At 45.0% G+C, this 22,221-nt stretch overlaps 1 protein-coding gene across 2 annotated transcripts; it reads left to right on the forward strand.

The window, feature by feature from the left end:
• Nucleotides 1–1,263: 1,263 nt before the first annotated feature.
• Nucleotides 1,264–21,810, forward strand: PROSER2 (proline and serine rich 2). 2 transcript variants are annotated; one of them, XM_027121614.1, is made up of 3 exons: nucleotides 1,264–1,732; nucleotides 18,412–18,664; nucleotides 20,373–21,810. In XM_027121614.1, exons 1-3 carry the CDS (start codon nucleotides 1,595–1,597, stop codon nucleotides 21,344–21,346), a joined length of 1,365 nt encoding a protein of 454 aa, XP_026977415.1. In that variant the 5' UTR covers nucleotides 1,264–1,594; the 3' UTR covers nucleotides 21,347–21,810. The 2 variants fall into 2 exon arrangements, with proteins under 2 accessions (XP_026977415.1, XP_026977414.1); XM_027121613.1 differs by lacking the exon at nucleotides 1,264–1,732 and having other exon boundaries at nucleotides 17,183–18,664.
• The last annotated feature ends 411 nt before the right edge of the window (nucleotides 21,811–22,221 follow it).

The following is a 22,221-nucleotide window of genomic DNA, read 5'->3' on the forward strand; positions in this document are numbered from 1 at the left end:
TGTCTCATTGCACAGATCCGGAGCCAAGTTCCAGGTCCTGCCCCACCGAGCACACGGTCCCCCAGGTCCCTCATTGGAGGTGAATCAGTACCTCGCTTCCCGTCTTTCCTCTGTTGTCAGGGGAAGATTCACTGCCCGCCCCCGCCCCCACCAGACGGCACCTATGGTGGTTTTAGCTCACGTGCCCCTCGGGATTCTTTAGGGGCTCGTAAGGCCACCTGGTGGTGCTTTCAGTGTAGGGAGGGGTGAGCATCTATTTCCTCACTTGCTGTAACATCAGGTCATATGTAATGGACAGGAGGCATATTCCCTTATTCCCTACTAGCCTTCTTTAGTCTTCTGGAAGGTTTTGTTGAACTCAGTTGTCTGTTGTTCAGGGGCTGAGCTGAATTTCCTGCTGGAACAGTCAGAGGACTGTATGAGACTAGGGCTCGGGGGGGACAGTTTCAGTGTCCTTGTTCCTGAAAGTGGGAACATGAACTTCCCAATGGTATTAACTGATGGGACCTTAGCATTTTATGTAGAAACTGCAGTAGTATCACGGCCTCCAAAGAGTCTGGAATTTCGGAGATGTCAACCAAACTTCCATTAGTAATTTGTTAGCTCTTGTCACTTTACCTCAACTCTGAACTGTAACGAGGCTGGAAAAGGAACCATGATGCTGTGGTGTCTGAGGCAGAAAAGAATAGAATTTATAAGCAGTACAGGGAAAGCCTGAGTCTGAGTGTGACGGAGCGTGAAAGTACAGACGCGAAGAGCAGAGGACGGTGCCAGAACATTATTTCATCAAATTTTCAGCACGAAAGAAATTTTTAGTACACCCATCTTTCCTTAAAAATAATTCTTACTGCTACTCAACCATAAAAAAGAATGAAATAATGTCATTTGCAGCAACATGGATGGACCTAGAAATGATCATACAGTCAGACAAAGACAAATATCATATGATATCACCTATATGTGGAATCTAATATATAAACTTATCTACGAAACAGAAATAGACTCACAGACGTAGAGAACAGACTTGTGGTTGCCAAGGAGGAGAAGGGTGGGGGAGGGATGGACTGGGAGCTTGGGGTTAGCAGATGGCAACTATTATATATAGGAGGGATAAACAAGGTCCTACTGTACAGCACGGGGAAATATTGATATATTCAATATCCTGTGATAGACCATAATGGAAATGAATATAAAATGAAATATATATGTATGTATAACTGAATCACTTTGCTTGTACAGCAGAACTTAACACAACATTGTAAATCAACTCTACTTCAATAAAAAATAAAATAAAAATAATTCTTACGTCTTCATAATGGAGAAGGAGATAGAGGAGAAATGGAAATGAGCATCACCAAACAAGTTGACTTCGGGGGTCCTGATCACCTTAGTCCTAACGGTCGAGGCTGTGGACCAGCCGACTGTATCTCGTGACGCCTGTTCGTCCTGGGGGAATGAGGCCTTCGCTGTCTGAGCTCACTAACCCTTGTCACCTTGTGCTTACTCCTCCAGAGGTGACCCACTACTTGGGCATGGGACACCGGCCCCTTCCCCACTTCCTGTGATTGAGCCAGCGGCCGGGGTTACTGTGGGGATGCCTGTCCATCACCAGAAGTCAGACTCTTGGGAGATGGACCCTGACTTGTTGCCCGGCTGCAGGCTCAGTGGCCTGAGCAGAGGGGGCAGTCTGGAGAGTCGAGCCAGCAGCTCTCGTTCCAGAAGTCTCACTCGGGTGAGTCCCTGTTTCTCCGGTGCTCTGTGTGCTTGAATGTTGGCTGATTTCGCCCCCCTATCAGGAGTATCTTACAACATCCTTTTGGGGTAACTAGCTTGACGTCTTGGAATACTCGCTCTCTGAAGCGGCATTTCAGTGTGAATCGTATTGAGTTTTGCACAAAATCCAGAGCCGTGATAACTTGGCTGCTACGACCCAGAGCACGCCGTGCCTGAAGGTGGCCACCAGCCCAGGCCAGGGCGCCTGCCTTTCAGGTCCAATGACTGGAAGAAGGGAAACACCTCACAGGATAACATCAAATTCACTTTAAAACAGATGTTTAAGTCCTTTGCAAATATAAATGCTTTCCTATCCCTTTCTCTCGGCGTCCAGACCTTTACGTAAGTGTCAACAAGCTTTGGGAACTTTCACAAAAAGTCTGTAAAGTTAAGAGAAGATCTTTTGGCCCTCCCCACCCCTCAGGGTATTCACCTTCCAGGATGGAGACCTTCATATTCATAGAGGGAAGGACAGGAGAGAGTCCACCTTGGATCTCAATAAAAATGGTCCATTGTTCATCTCAGCCCATCTTCAATGGGAGCACAAATTTTCTAAAGATACACCAATCCGTAAAATTAACCCCAGCTATGCTGAACATAAGAAAGAAGTGTACAGAGGGCAGTTAATAGTAACAATAGAATTTTATAGGCTCCTACTTGCATATTTTCTTTTTTTCAATCACCATGGTAAGTATGTAACAAATATTATTTGATTCGCCAAAGGAAAAATATATTACAAATTACTCTCTGAATATCTGAGAATCTATAAATCCTTAAGAATAGAGAATTTGGGACTAATTTTTTAATTTAAAAACTGTATTTAAAGAATATGTTAAAAGAATAGGTAGAAAGACATACAGATTAATACTCCAGTCATTAGTGGAGTCTGTTCTCCAAAGCACAGTTAGGAAGCAGCTCTGCTCTGATGTAGAGGGTATTTCTAAAACATGGCGTGGATAACTTAGGAACCATAGTCTAAAGGGCTGCCCTGTGTGTGGGGGGGGGCGGGAATAAAGTCGAGAATGGTCGTCAGATGACCTCGGTCTCTGAGGAAACGGGTATAGTGCGTTATGAGTCTGTGCTCGAATTATTTTCTTGCCTTTCACTTTCATTTTCTTATTGAACTTGAGGCAAATCTCTTAACATCCTTTGTACCATGGCCTCTTTTGATAGAAAGCTGAAGCAATACCTGTTCTCTGTCTCTTCCTGGGAGAGTCCATAACCCCAGGTGTGTCACGTGCGCTGAATTCTGGGCAGGAAAGTCGCTACTTTTCTATCTCCACTGTAGTCATATAGGGTCCGTTCTTCACATGCACCAACTTATACCCACCCTCACCACATCCTCTGCGGTGGGTCAAACTCATACTCCAAAGACAGAAAGGACTTGATTGAGCTCGGCAAACCCGTCCATGGAGGACTGCATTCCGTCTGTTCTATGTAGGTGATTTATCCCTTTGCTCAAATACTGAAGCACTGTTCTCGGAGGTGAGGACAGAGGCAGAGCTTGCAGTCTGGTGGCTGTGGTTCACCCTGACAGAATTGGCTGCAGATTTGCTTCCCAGGCAGCAGACTCTGAGATGGACAACGTTACAGCACAGGAGGCTTATTAGGGTTGTTCCTGGGCTCAACATCTGGAAGGAAAAGGAAGCAGGGTTTGGGCAGAGAGAGAAGCTGGGCTGTGAGGCAGACCCAACAGAGGCCTTAGCTGTTCCTCAGGAGGCCCTGGCGCTGCTGGGCCGAGAGTGGAGCCTGGATACCCACTCTGCCATCAGCCCTGGGATGAGGACATCCCTGGAGGGAGGCACGACCTTGACAAGACAGTTCCTTTCAGTTGGAGACAGTCCCCAAAGGGGACTGACAGCTGAGGGCCGCCTGCCAGCAGCATTCCCAACAGATGGGGGACCAGGTCCTTCATCCCCAGGGTGACCTGGGGGGCGCATCACACTCCCTACCACGAAGGTGTAGGAGAAAAGGAACAGAGCCTTTTAGAGGGACCGAAGGCACCAGAGCAGCTATAAGATGTCTGAACTAGAAGAAGCAAGACTGTGAAATGAATTCGGGGAGTTTACAAGAGACCACCCTACAAATACAGCTCTTCACAGAGTGTCTGTCTAGGCAGGTGGGGTGTCCATTCCATCACCTGGCAGATTTGGAGAATAGGCATCATTTTGACTCTTTGTCAGGATGTCAGACCCAGGAATTCATCTTCAGAGGCAAAAGCTCTTCTTTGAAAGGAGGTCTACTAAGTTTCAGCTCCGGAGTCACAAGGAGAAATGGTTTATTATAAAACTTTTTATCACGGACGTATTTTTTGGTAAGATATGAGAATTATCTTTAGGTTCAAAGACAGAAAAGACTATAAATCTCTTACGTTTGTAAATCTCAGGAGGTCAAGACGGGCGAGGTGAGCACAGCGTTATGCCTGTGAGCCGCCTGTGCTGGAAGGGCTTCGGGAGCCTTAGTGCTGCGCTAAGCGGGTTCCACAGTGGAGTCGAGTACAGATCAGAAGGACGTTCCCCAAGATGTTTATAATTTCCCTTAAGTCCTCCCAGAAATCCGTATGCATTTTGCAAGTTGCTTTATTTATTGATACTAATCGGTATCCTGAAAATTGGCTCAGGATAGTAATAAACACAGGATACTGGAGACATGCCCACGTTCAAATTCACATGTGCCTCCCTCTGGAACCTGGGAAAAGTAACTTAATCACTTTCTTCATTAGTTATTTTCTTCATTAGTTTAAAAGGGGGGTGGGGAGTGGGATAATAATTCTTTCTCAAGGGTTCTCCGTAGAGATGAAAGGCCCAGCATCTAATCAGTGCTTCCTAATTACTGGTACAAGCTCCTGTGAGTGCCCTGTTAGCCCCAGGTGGAGAATAACTCCACTCCATCCTGCCCCGTCATCCTGTTTGGATCTATGCTTTCCCATCTATCCATCTCTTATCAGTGGCCTTCTGAATTTCTTTCTTTGACCAGAAGGGAGTCTAAATTTGGGGAGGGTCTATATGTTTTTATTCTAAATCCTCAGTCTTTTTATGACTTGTCTCTAAAGAACGACAGTCAACTGTAGTATTTTCCCTACTCCCTGTTCTTTATTCCCTGACCTCATAAAAGGTTTGTCAGTGACAGTGTTTTTAGGCCTCCAGATTGTATGGGATTAAATGCACCCCTTGGAGGGCTCTTTACATAAAAGATAGTTCCAATTTATAGAAGTGTGTATTTCTTTTAAGCAACGGTTATTTTTAAAAAGAAGGTAAAACATTAATGCCTAAAGTTAAATGAGAGTATTGTAAAGTTTTTAAACACTAGTTGAAGTGTGGCCTGGAAGATGACAGATCTTTGCTTTTTAGAAACCTTTCTCCTGAGGCAGTACAAGTTAAAAATTAAAATAGCTGCTTAGGTAGGATTGTTGTGGCTATCCACATGGCCGCCGTCATGACCCAGGCTGTTCTAGGAGGATGAAGTATGTGAACTTTTTATCGCTCAAGAGGCTAGTTGTGGTTGTGTACGTGTATTGTTTTTCTTGTAAGGAATTCTTCCTCTGAACATTTTCTAGCAAAATGTATAGCTAGAACTAGAATAAACGGCCAGGACTTCCCTGGTGGTGCAGTGGTTAAGAATCCGCCTGCCAATGTAGGGGACATGGGTTCGATCCCTGGTCCGGGAAGATCCACATGCTGCAGAGCAACTAAGCCTGTGCGCCACAACTACTGAGCCTGTGCTCTAGAGCCCGTGAGCCACAGCTACTGAGTCCACACACCACAACTACTGAGCCCACATGCCGCAACTACTGAGCCTGCGTGCCTAGAGCCCGTGCTCCGCAACAAGAGACGCCACCGCAATAAGAAGCTGCGACGAAGAGTAGCCCCCGCTCACCGCAACTAGAGAAAGCCCACACGCAGCAATGAAGACCCAACACAGCCATAAATAAATAAATAAATAAATTTTTTTTAAAAAGAGCAAACTGGCCAAATCCTTGTATACTTGACTAAGAGGGTCTCTTTTTCCTTTGAACTGTAAGAAGGACACCTTCAGTACAGTACAGTTGGTAGTGTAGTTCTGGAACTTACCACCTCGAGAGGTGATGGGGATTCAAAATAAAAGGTTCAGGAAGGATTTAGAGACATTCATAAATGATAGCTCTTTAAGGGGACAAAGGAAGCTTTGGGTATCAGGTGACATATTCTTAAGCTCTTAAGGCCAATATCTCAGACACACATCTCATCAAACATCCGGGGTGCACTTCCAGGGACCAGTACTGCCTCATGCCAGGATCCTTAGGTTCTTCTTATGCACATGGTCTGAAGCCTGCTCTGCCCGGCAGACACCCTGAAGCTTCCTCCAGAGAAGAATATGATTTAACTAGCTGAAAAGAGGGGATGCTCTTAATACCCACAGGAATTAAGGAATTTCATAATGTGTGTGCCACTTTGAAGGTGGATTGGAAACAGCCCAAGTCCCCAAGCATACTTCCTATTCATTTTTGTCTCTAACTTGGGCAAAACCAATGATCCAAATTCATTGTTTTTGGAGATTTGATATTCAGTGAACTGTCTTGAAACCCTGCCTGGTCCCTCAGCAGACAAATCTTATAGCCCTCAAGTCACATAATAAGCCTGTGATCAGACAGCGGTCGTCAGCTCCTGATCACCCCTTCCTTCTCCAAAGCCTCTGAGGTCGTTTGGCCTCACCCGTCGGTCGTGGAAGAAGGTAAAGCAAGCGGGGGCGAAGCTGTCTCCATGTCTGGCTCCGCCTGAAGTCTAAGCAGGACACTAGGACTCTGACATGCTTGTCGCCAGACAGTTTCAAGGAGAAGACACAGAACAGAGGCGTGGGAAGGAGAAGCAGACTGGTCAGTAGTAACCACATTGTCCTTTCAGCTCTGGCTCCTTCCCCAGATTGAACCCAAAACTTCCTGGACAGAGCAGCTATTTTAAAACAAAGCTAAACTGCTTTGAGGAGAGTTCAATTCAGTAAACATGCAGTAAATGCCTCCCACATACCAGATTGGATAGGTGATGGAATAAAACTCGGTTTTAATCTTTTCAGGAACTCACAGTTTAGTGACACGACAGCCACGCGGAACTCTGGGACGTGTGACAAGCACGACGCCACGCGCTTAAGGCATTTCCCTCTCAGTCGGGACCGCTTTATGACGTTAACAGTTCAGGGAAGTTTAAGGCAGCCAGGGAGCCCAGCGTTGTCCTTCAAAGCCACGATTCTTTCCATCTGTAATCAAAACTGCTCGCATATCTCATCCCCCGCGGGCTTGTCTGTGTCTCTTTCCGGCCACAAGTAGAGGTTTATGTTAACCATAGTGAAAAATTACAACAGGGACTAGTTAGAAATAACCCTAATTAAGCCCTTGTAATGAAACCGTGGGAAAGGCCACATGCACTTATGGTCTTTCTTATGAGGTTGCCAAAGTAAAGCGTGGCATTCACAGGGGGGTCGGAAGCACAGAAGACACTGATTCCTCTTTTCTTCTCACTGCCCCTACGTTGTGTTTCAGCTCATGGGGGGCGTCTCTCATCACCTTGGGCTTTTAAGTCAATAAAGCCTTGCTCAAGTGTCAGGGAGATCATTTCGGTGTTTGTAGAAAGAGAATGTGACCATCAACTCACATTCTGCCTGAACAAATACCCAAGGCCGCCTACCTGGGAGAGTTGGGGGTTAAGACATCTTGATCATCTCAAGAAATTATTTTAGCCATCATAATCTTTCTTAAATTTTCTTTCTGGGCTTCCCTGGTGGCACAGTTGTTGAGAATCCGCCTGCCAATGCAGGGGACACGGGTTCGAGCCCTGGTCCGGGAAGATCCCACATGTCACGGAGCAACTAAGCCCATGCACCACAACTACTGAGCCTGTGCTCTAGAGCCGTGAGCCACAACTACTGAGCCCACGAGCCACAACTACTGAGCCTGCATGCTGCAACTACTGAAGCCCGTGTGCCTGGAGCCCGTGCTCCACAACAAGAAAGGCCACCACAATGAGAAGCCCGTGCACTGCAACGAAGAGTAGCCCCTGCTTGCCACAATTAGAGAAAGCCCGTGAGCAGCAACGAAGACGTAACACAGCCAAAAATAAATAAATAAAATAAATTTATTAAAAAAATTTTTTTTTATTTCTTTCTTTCTTTTTATTTTTCGTTGAAGATACAGATAAGTTCTGCTGGTTCTTTTTTTTTTTCCTCCTTCACAAGGAGTTACCACTGTTGTCTTAATCTGCTGTCAAATCCAATTTCTTTGTTTAAAAGAAAAGCAAAACAAAAGGAAAAAAAGCCTAAGAACTGAATTAATTCAGTGGCTTTTTTAGGTGGGGGTTATTTTAGTGTGAGTGTTTTAAGCCTTCTCGACTGTTTTGTTCAGCCAAACAAACAAAGGTTTTTTCCTCTCTGCCATTTGCCTAAAAACTAATCTCCTGTCACACATTTGTACTCCCATAGGTATGTCTAGGATCACTGACTTTTATCACTGCTGGTCGCATTTGTTTTAAGAGTTGGTCACCCAGCCAGGACCATGTTCCTCTCAGAGCTCCACTGGGACTAGAGGGACAATTTTGCTGTCATCTTTGCAGGAGAGGATAGATGGCCCCAGTCTGGGACTCTGTCCTCCTCCTCACGGGAGACCTGTTCAGTGTGCATTCCAGTTACGGCAGTAGATTTGGCGTTTTGAATTTTCTGGTTTGAATACATTAGAAATTATTTCTTCACCATCATAATACATAGATTAGGGTAGAAATGTATGTACTCCCAAGTTCTTGAAGCAAAACAGTGTTTCCCTGAGAGGCTTGTAGACATCCCCTGCAGTCAGCATGGTAGGTGGGGTAGCACAGGTGAGGGATGGTTTTCTAGACAGTTCTTTTAGCATCAGGAGATTTGTAGCCTTAAAGAACTTCCCTTTATTCCACATCCCAAATTGGCTCATTAAAAACTTCATTGATAGAAAGGAATTAAAAAAATTTTTTTCTGCTGTCAGCCTGCTACCTTGCAAATAATAGGGACAAATGTTCGTTCTCTTCCATTCACCCCTTTCCAAGAAAGCTGCTATGTTTTCTTATCCTCATTTCCTCTCTGCTTAGTTCTTTGGGAACTGAGTTAGCAATTCTCTCATCCAATAGCACCAGTGGTCAAGCAGGGGCCACCCCGGCCACGGTGCCAGCTCTCTTCCCTCCTCACATGGGGCCACTGGGCCACTGCCTTGCTTTTTTTTCTTAAATGTATTGTAACAGCGTTATTGAGATGTAATTCACATACCCTGTGGCTCACCCATTACAGTATGCCATTCAGTGGTTTTTAGTAGATTCACAGAGATGTGCAGCCATCATCACAACCAAATTTAGAATATCTTTATCACCCAAAAGAAACCTGTGCCCACTAGCAGTCACTCCCCGCTTCCCTCCAACTGCCCTAGGCCCTGGGCAACCTCTCATCTGCTTCCTGGCTCCATAGATGTGCCTGCGCTCGCTGCCTTGCCCTTCAGGCTCTGCCTCTTCCCCGAGGCCCACGTCTTCCTCTTTAACGTCCCTGCCTGAGAGAGGCAGCAGCAGCATCTCCTGGGAATAGAGGTGTAGACAGAACTCTCTCAGCCAAGGGCCACGTGCCCCTTTTCTGGCCCTGAATTCCTGGCTCACCAGCCCTTGGCACTGCAGCTTTTCTCTGTTTCTGCTTCCTTTCCTCTCCTAGGTACAGGCAGAGTCCGGGTTCATTTGGAGGGCAGCTTCTTGTTTGGGGAATTAGGCAACAGAGTCCACGGCGTGGTTAGCCCTGCCCCTTAGGTCAAGACTCAAGGCCAGGCTGATCACGAACAAGTCACCCAGCCTGTCCTCCAGCCTCTAACGCTCGAGAGACACCTTGGATAGTTGATGACGCAAGAATCTGAGTCTGCCAGGACCTGGGGCTCTGATCGCTGACCAGCCTGGTTAAAACTGACTTATGGGGATGTCCCTGGTGGAGCAGTAGTTAAGAATCCGTTGGCCAATGCAGGGGACACGGGTTCAAGCCCTTGTCTGGGAAGATCCCTCATGCCGCGGAGCAACTGAGCCTGTGCACCACAACTACTGAGCCTGTGGTCTAGAGCCTGCGTGCCACAACTACTGAAGCCCGCGTGCCTAGAGCCCGTGCTCCACGACAAGAGGAGCCACCGCAGTGAGAAGCCCACGCACCGCAACGAAGGGTGGAAGCCCCCGCTCGCCGCAACTAGAGAAAGCCCACGCACAGCAATGAAGACCCAATGCAGCCAAAAATAAATAAATAAATTTATAAAAAGAAAGGGAAATAAGTAGAACAGAACAGAAAGCAAGCAGAGAACTGGTTCTGGCCTTGGCTGCTCTACAAAATAGTTGTGCGACCCTTGGAAAGTCATTACATTGCCTCTGCACCCGGTTTTCACACCTTCAGGTGAGGGAGCTGGACTGATTGATCTCCGCGTTGCATCTGTCAGCCCGTGAGTCCTGTAGTTTGTCACACAACATAAAATGGTTGAATAGGAGCTTCCCTTTCTAAGCTTATTTTCCAAATGAAATATTATGTTGGGACTCCTTGCTTTGAGGTTGGATTGGACGTGCGGGGTTTATATACCCCATTCTCACTTTTGCCGCTCACTTAATTGGGAAATGGGAGTGTGTCTTAAGCTGACGGCGTGTTACAGGTCAGTTGCCTATTTAATTCTACTGTCTGTCTAACCAAAGAGAAATCATTACACCCAGCCAAAGTATCAATAGATTATCTAAAATCTTGGGAATAACCCTATTGAAACACTGAGTTGGGAAGGTCAAAGTAGGAGGAAAAGGGTAGAGAGCATTAATTTATTTCCCCAAGACGTTTAATTCAACAAATAGTTGGGGCTAAGACTTTTTTGGTTCCCATTGTTACCGTTATCACGTCACCCTAACAACATCCATGGTGGTTGTAATTATTAACTGGAGGGGTCTTTGTCATGCTAAGAGCCCTATTCATTTTAGACTTGCAGGGTTTTTTGTCGTGGTGGTGGTTGAATCACCAAGCTGAACTTCTCTGCATGGAGAGAAGAAAAATGCGAAACGTCTTAGGGTGACTCTGGGAGGAGCAGGGTTGGTGTGGTGTGTGCTGAATGATGGGCGTGGGGTAATCTAGCAAGACTCAGGCTAGATTAAGAGGAAAGAGGAGGAAAGAGGAGGCAGGATGCTCTGTGCCACCTGCCAACCCGCAATAAGTCTAGAAAAATCACAAGACGAGTAGCATCGCTGGATCTTTTATGAAAGTTTCGTGTGCTGGTGGCCAGAGGGCCAAGACAGACCTACATGGTGAGGAGGCAGCTGACACTGCGGTCACAGTGACTGCATCCTGGACACGAGACAAACTCTCAGCTCTGTGCAGAGTTCACAGACGCCTCAGACGTGGCTCTTTCCTCTACATATAAAGTCCAGCAAAGGTGAAATGCATAGGTGATGAGCAACTACAGTAAAAAATAGAATTTTATACGAAGAGTCGATTCTTCCTGTTAAATAACCCTCAACTCATCTGCTTCTCTCTGTTCCCATCACCATGGCTCTACTTTAGGTGACTTTTAACTTTTGTCTAAATTGTTTCCATATTCAGTTGTCCATACTGTTTCCTATTTTCCACACTATTGCCAATGTGATCTCTCCAAAATACGTATCTAACTACTCCTGGTCCCTTTTTGTTGAACTCTCGCCCACTTCTTTCAGATTATTGACAATCATTTCACCTCCAGAGTTTTTGCATATCGGAACCCCTGTCCCAAAAGTGTGAATTGACACCCATACTATGTTTCCCTAACTCGCCATAGTCACCTTGTTATAGCCACTTTGTCTACTTTCTTGTCTGAAGCCCTCATTAGATGAACTAAACCAGACAGCAAGAACATTATTTACACCCTCGTATATACATTGCCCGATGCTTACTAGATGCTCAGATATTTGAATGCATGATTCAGTGGGTGCTATGGGGGTAGGCTGGAGGTGTGGTGACATTTAAATTGGACCAGGAAGGACAGCTGAGATGTGGCTGTCCAGTCATGGGCATTGCTGACAGAGAAACAGGTCTAGGAAATAGCAAGTGATTTGATTTGATTATAGGGCAAGAATTAGCAAACCCCACTCTGTGGACTAAATGTGGCCCCCCGCCTGTTTTTGTAAATAAAGTTTTATTGTAACAAAGCTAATAAGCTCATTCATTTACATATCACCTGTAACTTTCACACTGCATTGACAGAGTTGAATAGTTGCCACCATTAAGACTGCAAAGCCCCAAATGTTTACTATCTGGCCCTTTACAGAAAAAGTTTACCAGCCCTGCTATAGAGTATAAAGGGGAGAGGAGTAGGAGTGACATTTAAAAGGTAAGTAGGGTGGCCCCCGCTCGCCGCAACTAGAGAAAGCCTGTGCGCAGCAACGAGGACCCAACACAGCCAAAAGTAAGTAAGTAAATACATAAATTTAAAAGGTAGGTAGGGCCAGACCCTGGAGTTCTCAGAATTAAGTGTAAACCCATTAGTCATATATTCTGTAGACATGAAGGACTTATAAGATTTTAACCCTGGTTCTTTTGTTAAAACCTATTCCTCTCTTCTTTGGTTCAGTGCTCAATAAAAAGTATTAAATAAGGAACGCCTGGTGCCCATTTTCCCCTGTAGTATCCTGCTACTCTTCTAATGTGCCTTCACATGGATCCTCTTATTAGAGGGAAAAATTGAAGTTCTTAAGGGCTACACAACTGCTAGATATGTAAACTGATAAACTTACAGAGATCTAGTTAATACAAAACTGTTACAATTTGAACTGGAGACAATTTTTCCTTAAAATCACTCTGTTCCCCCCCACAGCCCCACCCAATCTCAAAAGAAGTGGAACAGAAAGATATGCCATTAACTAAAATCTAAGGGCACACTGTTTCCTAAGTTCAAACTTAAAAACGGAAATCCATACAAAATCTGATTATAATGAAAGGAAAATTATAATCTGTCTTGTGGATATATATGCAAAAATTCTAAACAAAATGTTAGCAAATCAGATTCAGTGTTGTATAAAAAGGCTAATAACATCACAACCAAGTTGGACTTATTCGAAGAATGTAAGTCCAAAGAAGAATGTAAGGTTGGTTTAATAGTTGAAAATCAATACTTCAGTACATTAACAGAATAAATGAGAAAATTGTGACAACTAAAATTGTCTCCAGACATTGCCAAATGCCCCAGGGAGGGTAAAATCATCCCCAGCTGAGAACCACTGCAATAAATGAAGAAAAAGCCTTTGACAGAGTTCAAAACCCATTCATTATTTTAAAGACAAACACACTTAGCAAACTAGGAATAGAAGACAGCTTTCTTAATCTGATGAAGATCATCTTTTAAAAACCTACAGCAAACATTGTACTTAATGGTGGAATATTGAAAGCTTTCTCCCCAACATTGGGAACAAGATGAAGATGCCACTTCTGTTCAGCTAACTGGAGGACCCTGGTGGTACGATAAGGCAGAATGAAGAAAATGAAAGGCATGAGGAATGGAAAGGAGGAAATAAAAACCTCTCATTTATAGACACCACTGTTTATGTAGAAAACTGAAAAGCACCTACAGATAAACTGTTAGTACTGTGCAGCAAATTTGTTAAATTTGCTTATTTCAAGATCAGTATATCTTGTATTTCTATAGACCAGAAACATTTAGAAAATGTTCAAAGTGATGCCATTTCTAATAGCATCGCAAAACATCAAATACCTAAGAGGAGAGATAACAAAATCTGTAAAATCTCTACACTGGAAATTACAAGATATTATTGAGAGAAAATAAAGAACCGGATCAAAGCATATCAAATGTTAGTTCATCAGTATTACCCAGAGGGTCTGTTGAAAGAGATTGAAGGCCCAATCCCTTAAAGTTTCTGATTCAGTAGATCTGAGATGGGGCCCAAGAATTTGTATTTCTAACAAGTTCATGGGTGCTGCTGCCACTGCTGGGTGAAGGACCACACTTCAAGAGCCACTAATCTAAATAGGTATACCATACGGATAGAAAAAATATTGTGAGGCATCAGTTCTACTCAATTTGAAGAACTTCCATGAAGTCCAATCAAAATCCCAGCATGGGTGTGTGTGTATATTTATGTGTATATGGAAACTGACCAGCTGATACTGGAAATAAAAAGGGCCAGCACAGACTTAAAGAACAGCAAAACAGGAGGGCTTCAAACTCGGGACACACTATAATGTTATAATTAAAACAGTGTTTTATCATTGTACAAACAGACAAGTAGACAAATGAACAGAAAAGAGAATCTAGAAACAGATGGACTCATGACCTGTCACCTGATTTACAACCAAGGGGACCTGCAGTGGGGAAACGATAGTCTTTTCTTTTTATTATTTTTTTTATTTGGCTGCATTGGGTCTTCGTTGCTGCACACGGGCTTTTCTCTAGTTGCGGCGAGCAGGGGCTACTCTTTGTTGCAGTGTGCAGGCTTCTCATTGCGGTGGCTTCTCTTGTGGAGCATGGGCTCTAGGCGCGTGGGCTTCAGTAGTGTGGCACGTGGGCTCAGTAGTTGTGCTTCGTGGGCTCTAGAGTGCAGGCTCAGTAGTTGTGGCGCACAGGCTTAGCTGCTCTGAGGCATGTGGGATCTTCCTGGACCAGGGCTCGAACCTGTCTCCCCTGCATTGACAGGCAGATTCTTAACCACAGTGCCACCAGGGAAGTCCCGAAACGATAGTCTTTTCAAGCAGTTTTGCTGGAACAGTTGGGTATCAGTGTAGGAAACAGTGAATTGTGACCTCACACCATACACAAAAGTTCTTTCTGATGAATTGTAGCACAAATATGGAAGTTTAAAAACAACCATGCTTTTAGAATAAATAAAAGCAGGTGAACGTCTTCATGACCATGGAGTAGGTAGTGGTGTCTTAAATAGACACAAAAAGCTCTAAAGAAAAGACTGATACATTGTACTACACTAAAATTAAGGACTAGTTACCAGAAGACCCCCATTAACAGAGAGAAAAAGCAAGCCACTGGGTAGGAAAAACTATTTGCACTAAATACACCCACAAAGGATTTGTATCAAGTATGTATAAAATAACTCCTACAAATTATTTCTTTAAAGACAACTTGATAGAAAAATAGGCAAAAGACTTGAACAGGCACTTCATAAGAGGATCTCCAAACAGCCAATTAAGTATTATGAGGAAAACAATCTCAACACTGCTGTCTTCTTGGGAATGTACTGAATATCAGAAGGAGATGCAACCACATGCAGGGCCATGCACCAACCAGTGTGTGTTGGGCCAGCCGCTTGGGAGAACTCTTAGGCTATGTCTACCAAAGCAGACACGTATCTTATGACCCAGCAGTTGTATATAGGTATATATTGCTTCTCTTCCCAGCAGTGTTCTGTTCTGCTACCTAAGCCATGCGGTAGGTATCTCTCCCCAGCAATATTCTGTTATTCCTATTTACTGAACCCATGCCATGGACAGTCCCCTTTTCCTGAGTGGACTTCCTTCAGGATTCAGCTAACATGGCCAAGCTAGTTTGAGAAATTTGCATGTGTTCTTGTGCTAATCATCCCCCAAACAAGTATATACTGTGCCTGAAACTAAAGAAAAGTCTCTAAACCTCTGGACACTGCAGGCTTGTGATGGGCCTGGACAGGTGGGCATTTGAAGACCTCTCAGATCATGGTATGAAGTGCATTATTCTATACCACGTGGACCAACTCATAGTCACCTTTGCTTCCACTATATTTTTTCCTGTTGTTTTATCAAAATTTATTTTCATCGTAGAGACTCAAATACTTTTATAAGGTTTATAAAAAGCATTAGTCTTACTTGTACCCCTCCCCCCATTTCCGACTCACTGGAGGCAACGACTTTTAACTCATTCCTGTTTGTTATTTACCTTCATTTTCCCCCACTATTGACATTTTATCCTTTCAGTACTTTTTGTATTTGTGGATATATGAAGTATGCATATATTGATATTTAAATCAAGGCAACTCTTGCTTATCTGCATTTTTTTTCACTTAACACTATATTCTTTTGAAAACACCATTTAAAATGGCCGTATAATATTCCATCTGTGAATGTGCCCTGATTTGTTCAACCATACCTTTATTGTTGGACATTTTAGGTGGTTTCTCATTTTCTTGCTACCATAAATACTGATATAATTAGTATACCTGTGGGTGTGGGGGTGTGTGTTGCTACAGAGGAATTGACTCACAGATACATGCTTTGTCTCATAACTTTAGTTTTTCCTGTGGTTGATAATTGCTTTGGTTTTATTTGCTTTCTTTGTTCATGTTCTGTGTGGCCCCATGGCTTGCTCTGTTCACTGCACAGCTGACATCCTGGGGACAGCACTGTTATCCTGGGGTTCCCTCCGCTTTCTCTCATTCTCTCCTATATTCTGGCTCCCAGGTTTTTCTTCTTGGCTCCTCCCTTGTCTAGGGGAACAGCCCTACCTCCACTCCCCTGCAGTAGCTTCCTGAGAAAGGCACGCATGGGAGATCTGCTGGTTAGACCTTGTGTGTCTTAAAAACACCATTATTGGGACTTCCCTGGTGGTGCAGTGGTTAAGAATCCACCTGCCAATAATGCAGGGGACACAAGTTCGAGCCCTGGTCCAGGAAGATCCCAATGCCGCAGAGCAACTGAGCCCGTGCATCAAAACTACTGAAGCCCACGCGCCTAGAGCCCGTGCTCCACAACAAGAGAAACCACCGTAACGAGAAGACCGCGCACTGCGACGAAGAGTAGGCCCCGCTCGCCACAACTAGAGAAAGCAGCAACGAGGACCCAACGTAGACAAAAATTAATTAATTAATTAATTGAAAAAAAACCCACCATTATTCTACTCTAACTTTAACTTGATTATGTATGAATTCTAGTCCTGAATTCATCTGGAATTTTAAAGGAATCACAACATCGTCTTCTGGCTTCCAAAGCTGCTGCTGAGAAGTCTGTTGCTGTTCTGACTCCTGATGTTTTGTTATGTGACCCGTTTTCCACTCTGGAAAGCTTTTAGTATCTCGCCTCGTCTCCCATGGCTGAAATTTCAATGGATGGGCCTTGGCATAGGTCTGTTTTATTCCTGTTCATCAGGTTATTCTCATGACCCTTTGATCTGGAAACTCACATCCTTCTGTTTAAGGACATTTCCTTGAATAATTTTACTGTTTACTTTGATCATTTCTTCCCCTCTATTTTTCCTCATTCCTCTTTCTGGAACACATTATTCAGATGTTGGCCCTCCCACTCGTATTCTCTAGTTTTCTGTTTAAAAAAATTTTTTTGACTTTTTGTTGTACTTTTCCGGTTTCTCTACTTTATCTCTAGGTTTCTATTTCATTTTTTTCTGTCATAGTTTTAATTTCTAAGAGCTCTTTTCTGTCTTCTAGTTTTTTAAAATAGCATCAGATTCTTGTTTATGGTTTCAGCCTCTCCTCTGATCCCTCTGAGGATGTTCATGATCATCTTTTTGGAATTTTCACCATTCTGCATAGTTTGTTTCTTGCAAGTTGCCTTTTTTTCCTTCTTATCTTGTTTTGATGTGTCTTTCATGTTAAAGGTTTTTCTCAGCTGCTCGGTGATCATTAGCTATATGAACACACTTAAGAGCAGAATGTTAAGAAACTGATTAAGAATTCTGTGCTGGGGTTTGTTGACGGTGATTTCACTGGTAGAGTGATCTTGCTGAGCTGTTTCCCTGGGGAGCCCACGGTGTCCACCTCTTAGCTCTTGGACCATTCACTTCCCCAGAGAAGACCCTTCCAATCCTCTGTCCAGAGGGTCAGTGTGATTCCCTGACTCCCAGTTTTCAGAACGGTTCTTTACCATGAACTTGGCTTGATGCCCCCCGGCTTTACCTTCTTTAAGAATAAACATCTAGTTTTCTGCCTGGGTGACCTGATTGCTTCTCAAAGAGACTCTCGTCCAGTTGTGCTCTTTTCAATGTCATCTTAGGCACACTTCCAGAACTGCCCAGCACCTCCCCGACGCTGTGCTGAGCCTCGTGAGGGCTCTCCACCACAGCAGGTTGATTTCGGCCCCACCCCCAGCTGCTGACTAAGATTCACCTTTCTTGGATTCTCTGAGTCAGTCACCACCTGTCCTTCTGCTGTCTACCTTCCCAAATGTTGTTGCTATCACCTCATTTCCTATATTTGTTTTTGTGACATGTATCTTTAAAAACAGATAAAGCCCATTTTTGTTTTAGTGAGGTTTCTGGAGGGAGAGGAGATAAATATGTGAGTTCACTCCACTGTCTTTAACTAAAGATCCCCCCATTGCTATTACGGGGAAACCAAGCACATCTGTTAGCAGTAAGTTGAAAAGACCTCTTCCAAGGAGGTACTGAAGAATTGCTTTCTTGTCATTGACTCATGAGGAACAAAAGTGTCTAAGATCCGTAATCTGCTACACCTTTTGGACAAACTTCTTTCTCATGCAAGTCGAATGGTGAGGGACACACAGGCAGAGGTGCGCCAGCAGGGTTGCCTGGATGGTGCACTCTCCCCAGACGGGAAATTGGAGGATGCCGTGAATTCCACCCCAGGCTCTGTATTGATCCCTACATTGTTGTGGGGTGTTTTCCCTTCAGTGAAACCACTGTTGCTTTCATTCCTCATGTCCAAACCTTTTGTACAGGATGATGAGAGCCTGAAGTACCTCACACATGAGGAAAAGGACGTCCTCCTGTTTTTTGAAGAGACGATTGATTCCCTGGAAGACGACTTTGAGGAACAGGTGCTGTGTGATGGTGATGCTCAGTGCCACTCTCCGCGGTCTCTGGAAGAGAGCACTTCTGGTCCCTCCGAGCCAGAGGACGTAGTGGACTTAGTGCAGCTGGGCCCTGGAGCCGGGGAACCCGAGAGCCTTCAGGATGTGACGGAGGCAGCAGGTGAGGACCAGAGAACAGGTCCCCCACCTCTGACGTGGCTTGTCGTGTGGTACAAGACACAGAGCCCCTCCTTTCTGTCGTGTTCTCTGTGTTTCCAGCCAGTATAGTAGTTCGTGGGGCTGATCAGATTTTTGTAGGGTAGAAGCATCCTCTTGGTAGTCTGATTGTCCAACTAAATAGGTGCTTTCGTGGCATATTAGGATGAAAACACATGGAAGGGAAATTTCAAAAGGGCGAGAATAAAGAATGAGACTAATTGGGCAAACAAACATTGCGTACATGGATAAAAGAAAAAAGAAAACTGGAAATGGCTTCAGGAAACAATCCCATTCTACAAAGAAAATATACAAAGGACTTGTACTTTAGCCTTTGAGGTTCAATCTCAATTCTTGTGCAAGGTTATACCCCTATTCCAAGGTGGGAGTGTTTGAACTGAAAAGTCAGCTGGTTCAGGAAAACAAAAATGATCAGAACAAAAATTCAGCTCAGCATCTGCTTTGTAAAGTTTGCTTGATTCAGGGTGGCATCAGAGGAGAGATATGCTTTTTGCCCCTTGAGTTCTGTGATAGAACCAGAGGGACATGGACAAGGAGAAAACGTTCTTCCAATTTTTTTTTTTCCTGGTTGGAAAAGATATTGGAAATGTGGACAAGGGGATAAGGATTGGAAAAGATGAGGGGAAAATAGGATGGAAAATATCTTTGCTCTGTTGACTACAAAATACTTCCATTTGTCACAAGCCTCTAAAAATATATCCCCACCCCTTTATTTTTTGTAAACAAGGCTGTGTATTACACAGAATTTCATGTACTATTGGTTATATGTTCCAAATATGGGGCTGAGTTTGCAGCCATCTCTTCAAAGAAGAGACTTAATATGAACTTCCCCTTTTTATCACTTCTTCTTTGAAGTTTAGTTCCTAAAATTAATTTGAACCACTGATCCCTTAAAAATGTCAGATCATATAATTGTGCCAAGGAAAACATTTCTTTGAAAGTAAGCCACTTGCCCATCAGTTCTCTAACATGATGTTTTCATAACAACTTTAAGTGCCCACTCTGTGGCAGGCATTGTGTGAGATTCTGAGGATACAAAGATAAATATAATACATAGCTCCCAATTTTGCACCAGACACGGGTGTATAAATACTAGTGCAGAAAAGTGTTAGGTGATCTGTGATCACGTATGTTAGGATATAGTAAAGAATCATAGGCTGGTGTATTAAACTGTACTGGAGGCTGTCAGGAAACATTTCTGTTTCTAGAGGAAAGTGACACATCCAATTATCCTTCATCTAGAGAGACCTGAGGGAGGGGTTGGTGGGTACCACAAACTTCCCAGCCTCCATTTCCCCTCTGTAAAATCCCCCATAAGGTAAGCTGTTGTTTCCTCCTGTTACATGTCTCAGGATGATGGCTCCTTAGAAACTTGCATTCATCATATGCTTCCCAGTTACTGACTGTTTCTGGCTTGCACATCTTTCACCACTGCTAATTCATTCTTTCTCGTCAGGTGATTATGAGAATCATATACTATGTTCTCTTTCGCTAGTCCAGGGAATAGGGTAGAGGGAGTTTAGCTTACAAGAGGTACCGCTGAAACTGGTATTGAATCCCTTTGAGACCTTTGTAAATTCAGTGAAAAGGAAACGTAATGCATTTATTTCTGCATATGGTGGTAGCTTATGAGGATCCTTGCTACTTTTCAGGGGCTGGTGCTGTTGGAAAGGAAGACACCCCTGTCCTCAGGAAAGAGGATGCTGAGAAGTCTCCCCCTCCAGACCCCCCAGGTCCCGAGGCCCTGCCCCTGCCGCCTCCCAGCCCTGTCCCCGCAGCAGCCCCGGCCCACCCCGGGAGAGAGCCCCCTCCTACTCCAGCAGAGCACCCCAAACTGGCCCGCTCGGTCCCCACTCCGCTCGTCCTCGCCCAGAAGATGTCTGAGAAGCTGGCAGGGAACGAAGGGCTCTCGCCCACATCCCCGTCCAAAGAGGGCAGGCCTGCAGGATGGAGGACGCTGACTTCCGTGGCCCCTCGACACGGAGACCACTCGCTGTGGCACAGACACGCCGCACAGCCGGCGCCCAAGATCCACCGCTTCCCGAGCAACATCAGTGTGACCAACAGCGCGGGGAAGGACTTCAATAAGACCATCTCCAAGGCCGCGGTCAACGTGCAGGAGCGCAAAGCCCAGGTCCTGGCCAACATCAATGGGGTCTCCTTCCTCTCCGTGGGGGAGACGGAGGACCGGGCCCAGAGGAGCGAGCCCACCGAGCAGAGGAGAAGCATCTCCCCGGAGCAGAGCCAGCCGGCCCCGGCCCGGGAGGCTGTTCCCGCGCGGGCAGGGGCGCACGGCGGCCAGCAGTCCAGAGGCGTGCAGACGGAACAGCCCCTGCCGATGGCCAACGGCTTCCAGAGCCTCCACGACATCCTCAAGAGCCATCCCGGGCCCTTTGTCTCTACAGGGAAGACGGTCACCTTCCGTCCGGACCCGGCCCTCCCCAGCAAACTTGCACCCCGGCAGCCGGACTGCGGCCAGGACGCCAGGAAGCGGTCGGGCTCGCTCCCCCGGGCTGTGGGGTTCAGACCCCAGGGCATCACTGTCCAGTTCTCGGGCCGGGGCTCCACGGAGGAGGCCCGTCGGGAGGCCCTGCGGAAGCTCGGCCTCCTGAAGGAGAACTTGTGACGGAGAGTGGGCGGCGCTGGGGGAGTTAGGGTGACCAGGTACGTGTGGCCGAACATGGATGTGCGCATGCGCACAGCACAGAGCAAAGCCCGGACTGCGGAACCCCATGGAGGACCAGCGATGGGGGCCCGGGAGTCAGCCGACTGTCTGCCCCGCTCTGGCCCGCATCCGAGCTGGGACATCCTTCCGAACAAGAGCATCCCGCACCACATCTTCCCGTTTCCAAGAGCTCGGAGAATAACCTTGAACACCTACAGGTTTCAATGATTTGTAAATGCCATATGTTTTTTGGATCTAGGAGGAGGGGGATTGGGTCTGAATTTTCTGTTATTGAGTCTCTAATCTAACCTTTTATCCGAAGTGCATGACACGAAAGCCAGTTTAGATCTCTCATACTCGTTTCTCTAAGAGAGGGACCGTCCCCTCCTTTCCAAGAAAATAAAGAAGTGCTTGTTCAATTTTCATAGTGTCTTAAAATACTGTTTTGGTTTTTTGTTTGTTTTTGAAAGGTGAAAGACAGTATGTTAGCCTAAATATGCCTTTGTTTCTTCGTCTAATTTGGTTTGCCCAGATTTTTTTTAATTGAAAATTGAAGCCTTTAGAGTATGATTTACTGTAACGTTGAGTTATGGGAGTGGAATGGAAAGGTTGAGTTTGGAAAAGGTGGTAGTTTTAAGAAAGTAAGTCTCATCAGACTACAGAGTCTGTGTTACTGGGAGATATACATATGAGTGTGTACTGTGTATATACATGTACATAATATGTGTTTATAGGTACATATATGTTATATACAGATATAGATGATGTGCACACACACATTCATTATTACATATATATATAAACTTCTTAAAACCCTATTACATAACTACAGGATG

The sequence above is a fragment of the Aethalodelphis obliquidens genome, unplaced genomic scaffold, assembly GCF_003676395.1.
Source record: "Aethalodelphis obliquidens isolate GAN/ISIS:26980383/991018 unplaced genomic scaffold, ASM367639v1 scaffold23, whole genome shotgun sequence".
NCBI classification, from domain to species: Eukaryota; Metazoa; Chordata; class Mammalia; order Artiodactyla; family Delphinidae; genus Aethalodelphis; species Aethalodelphis obliquidens.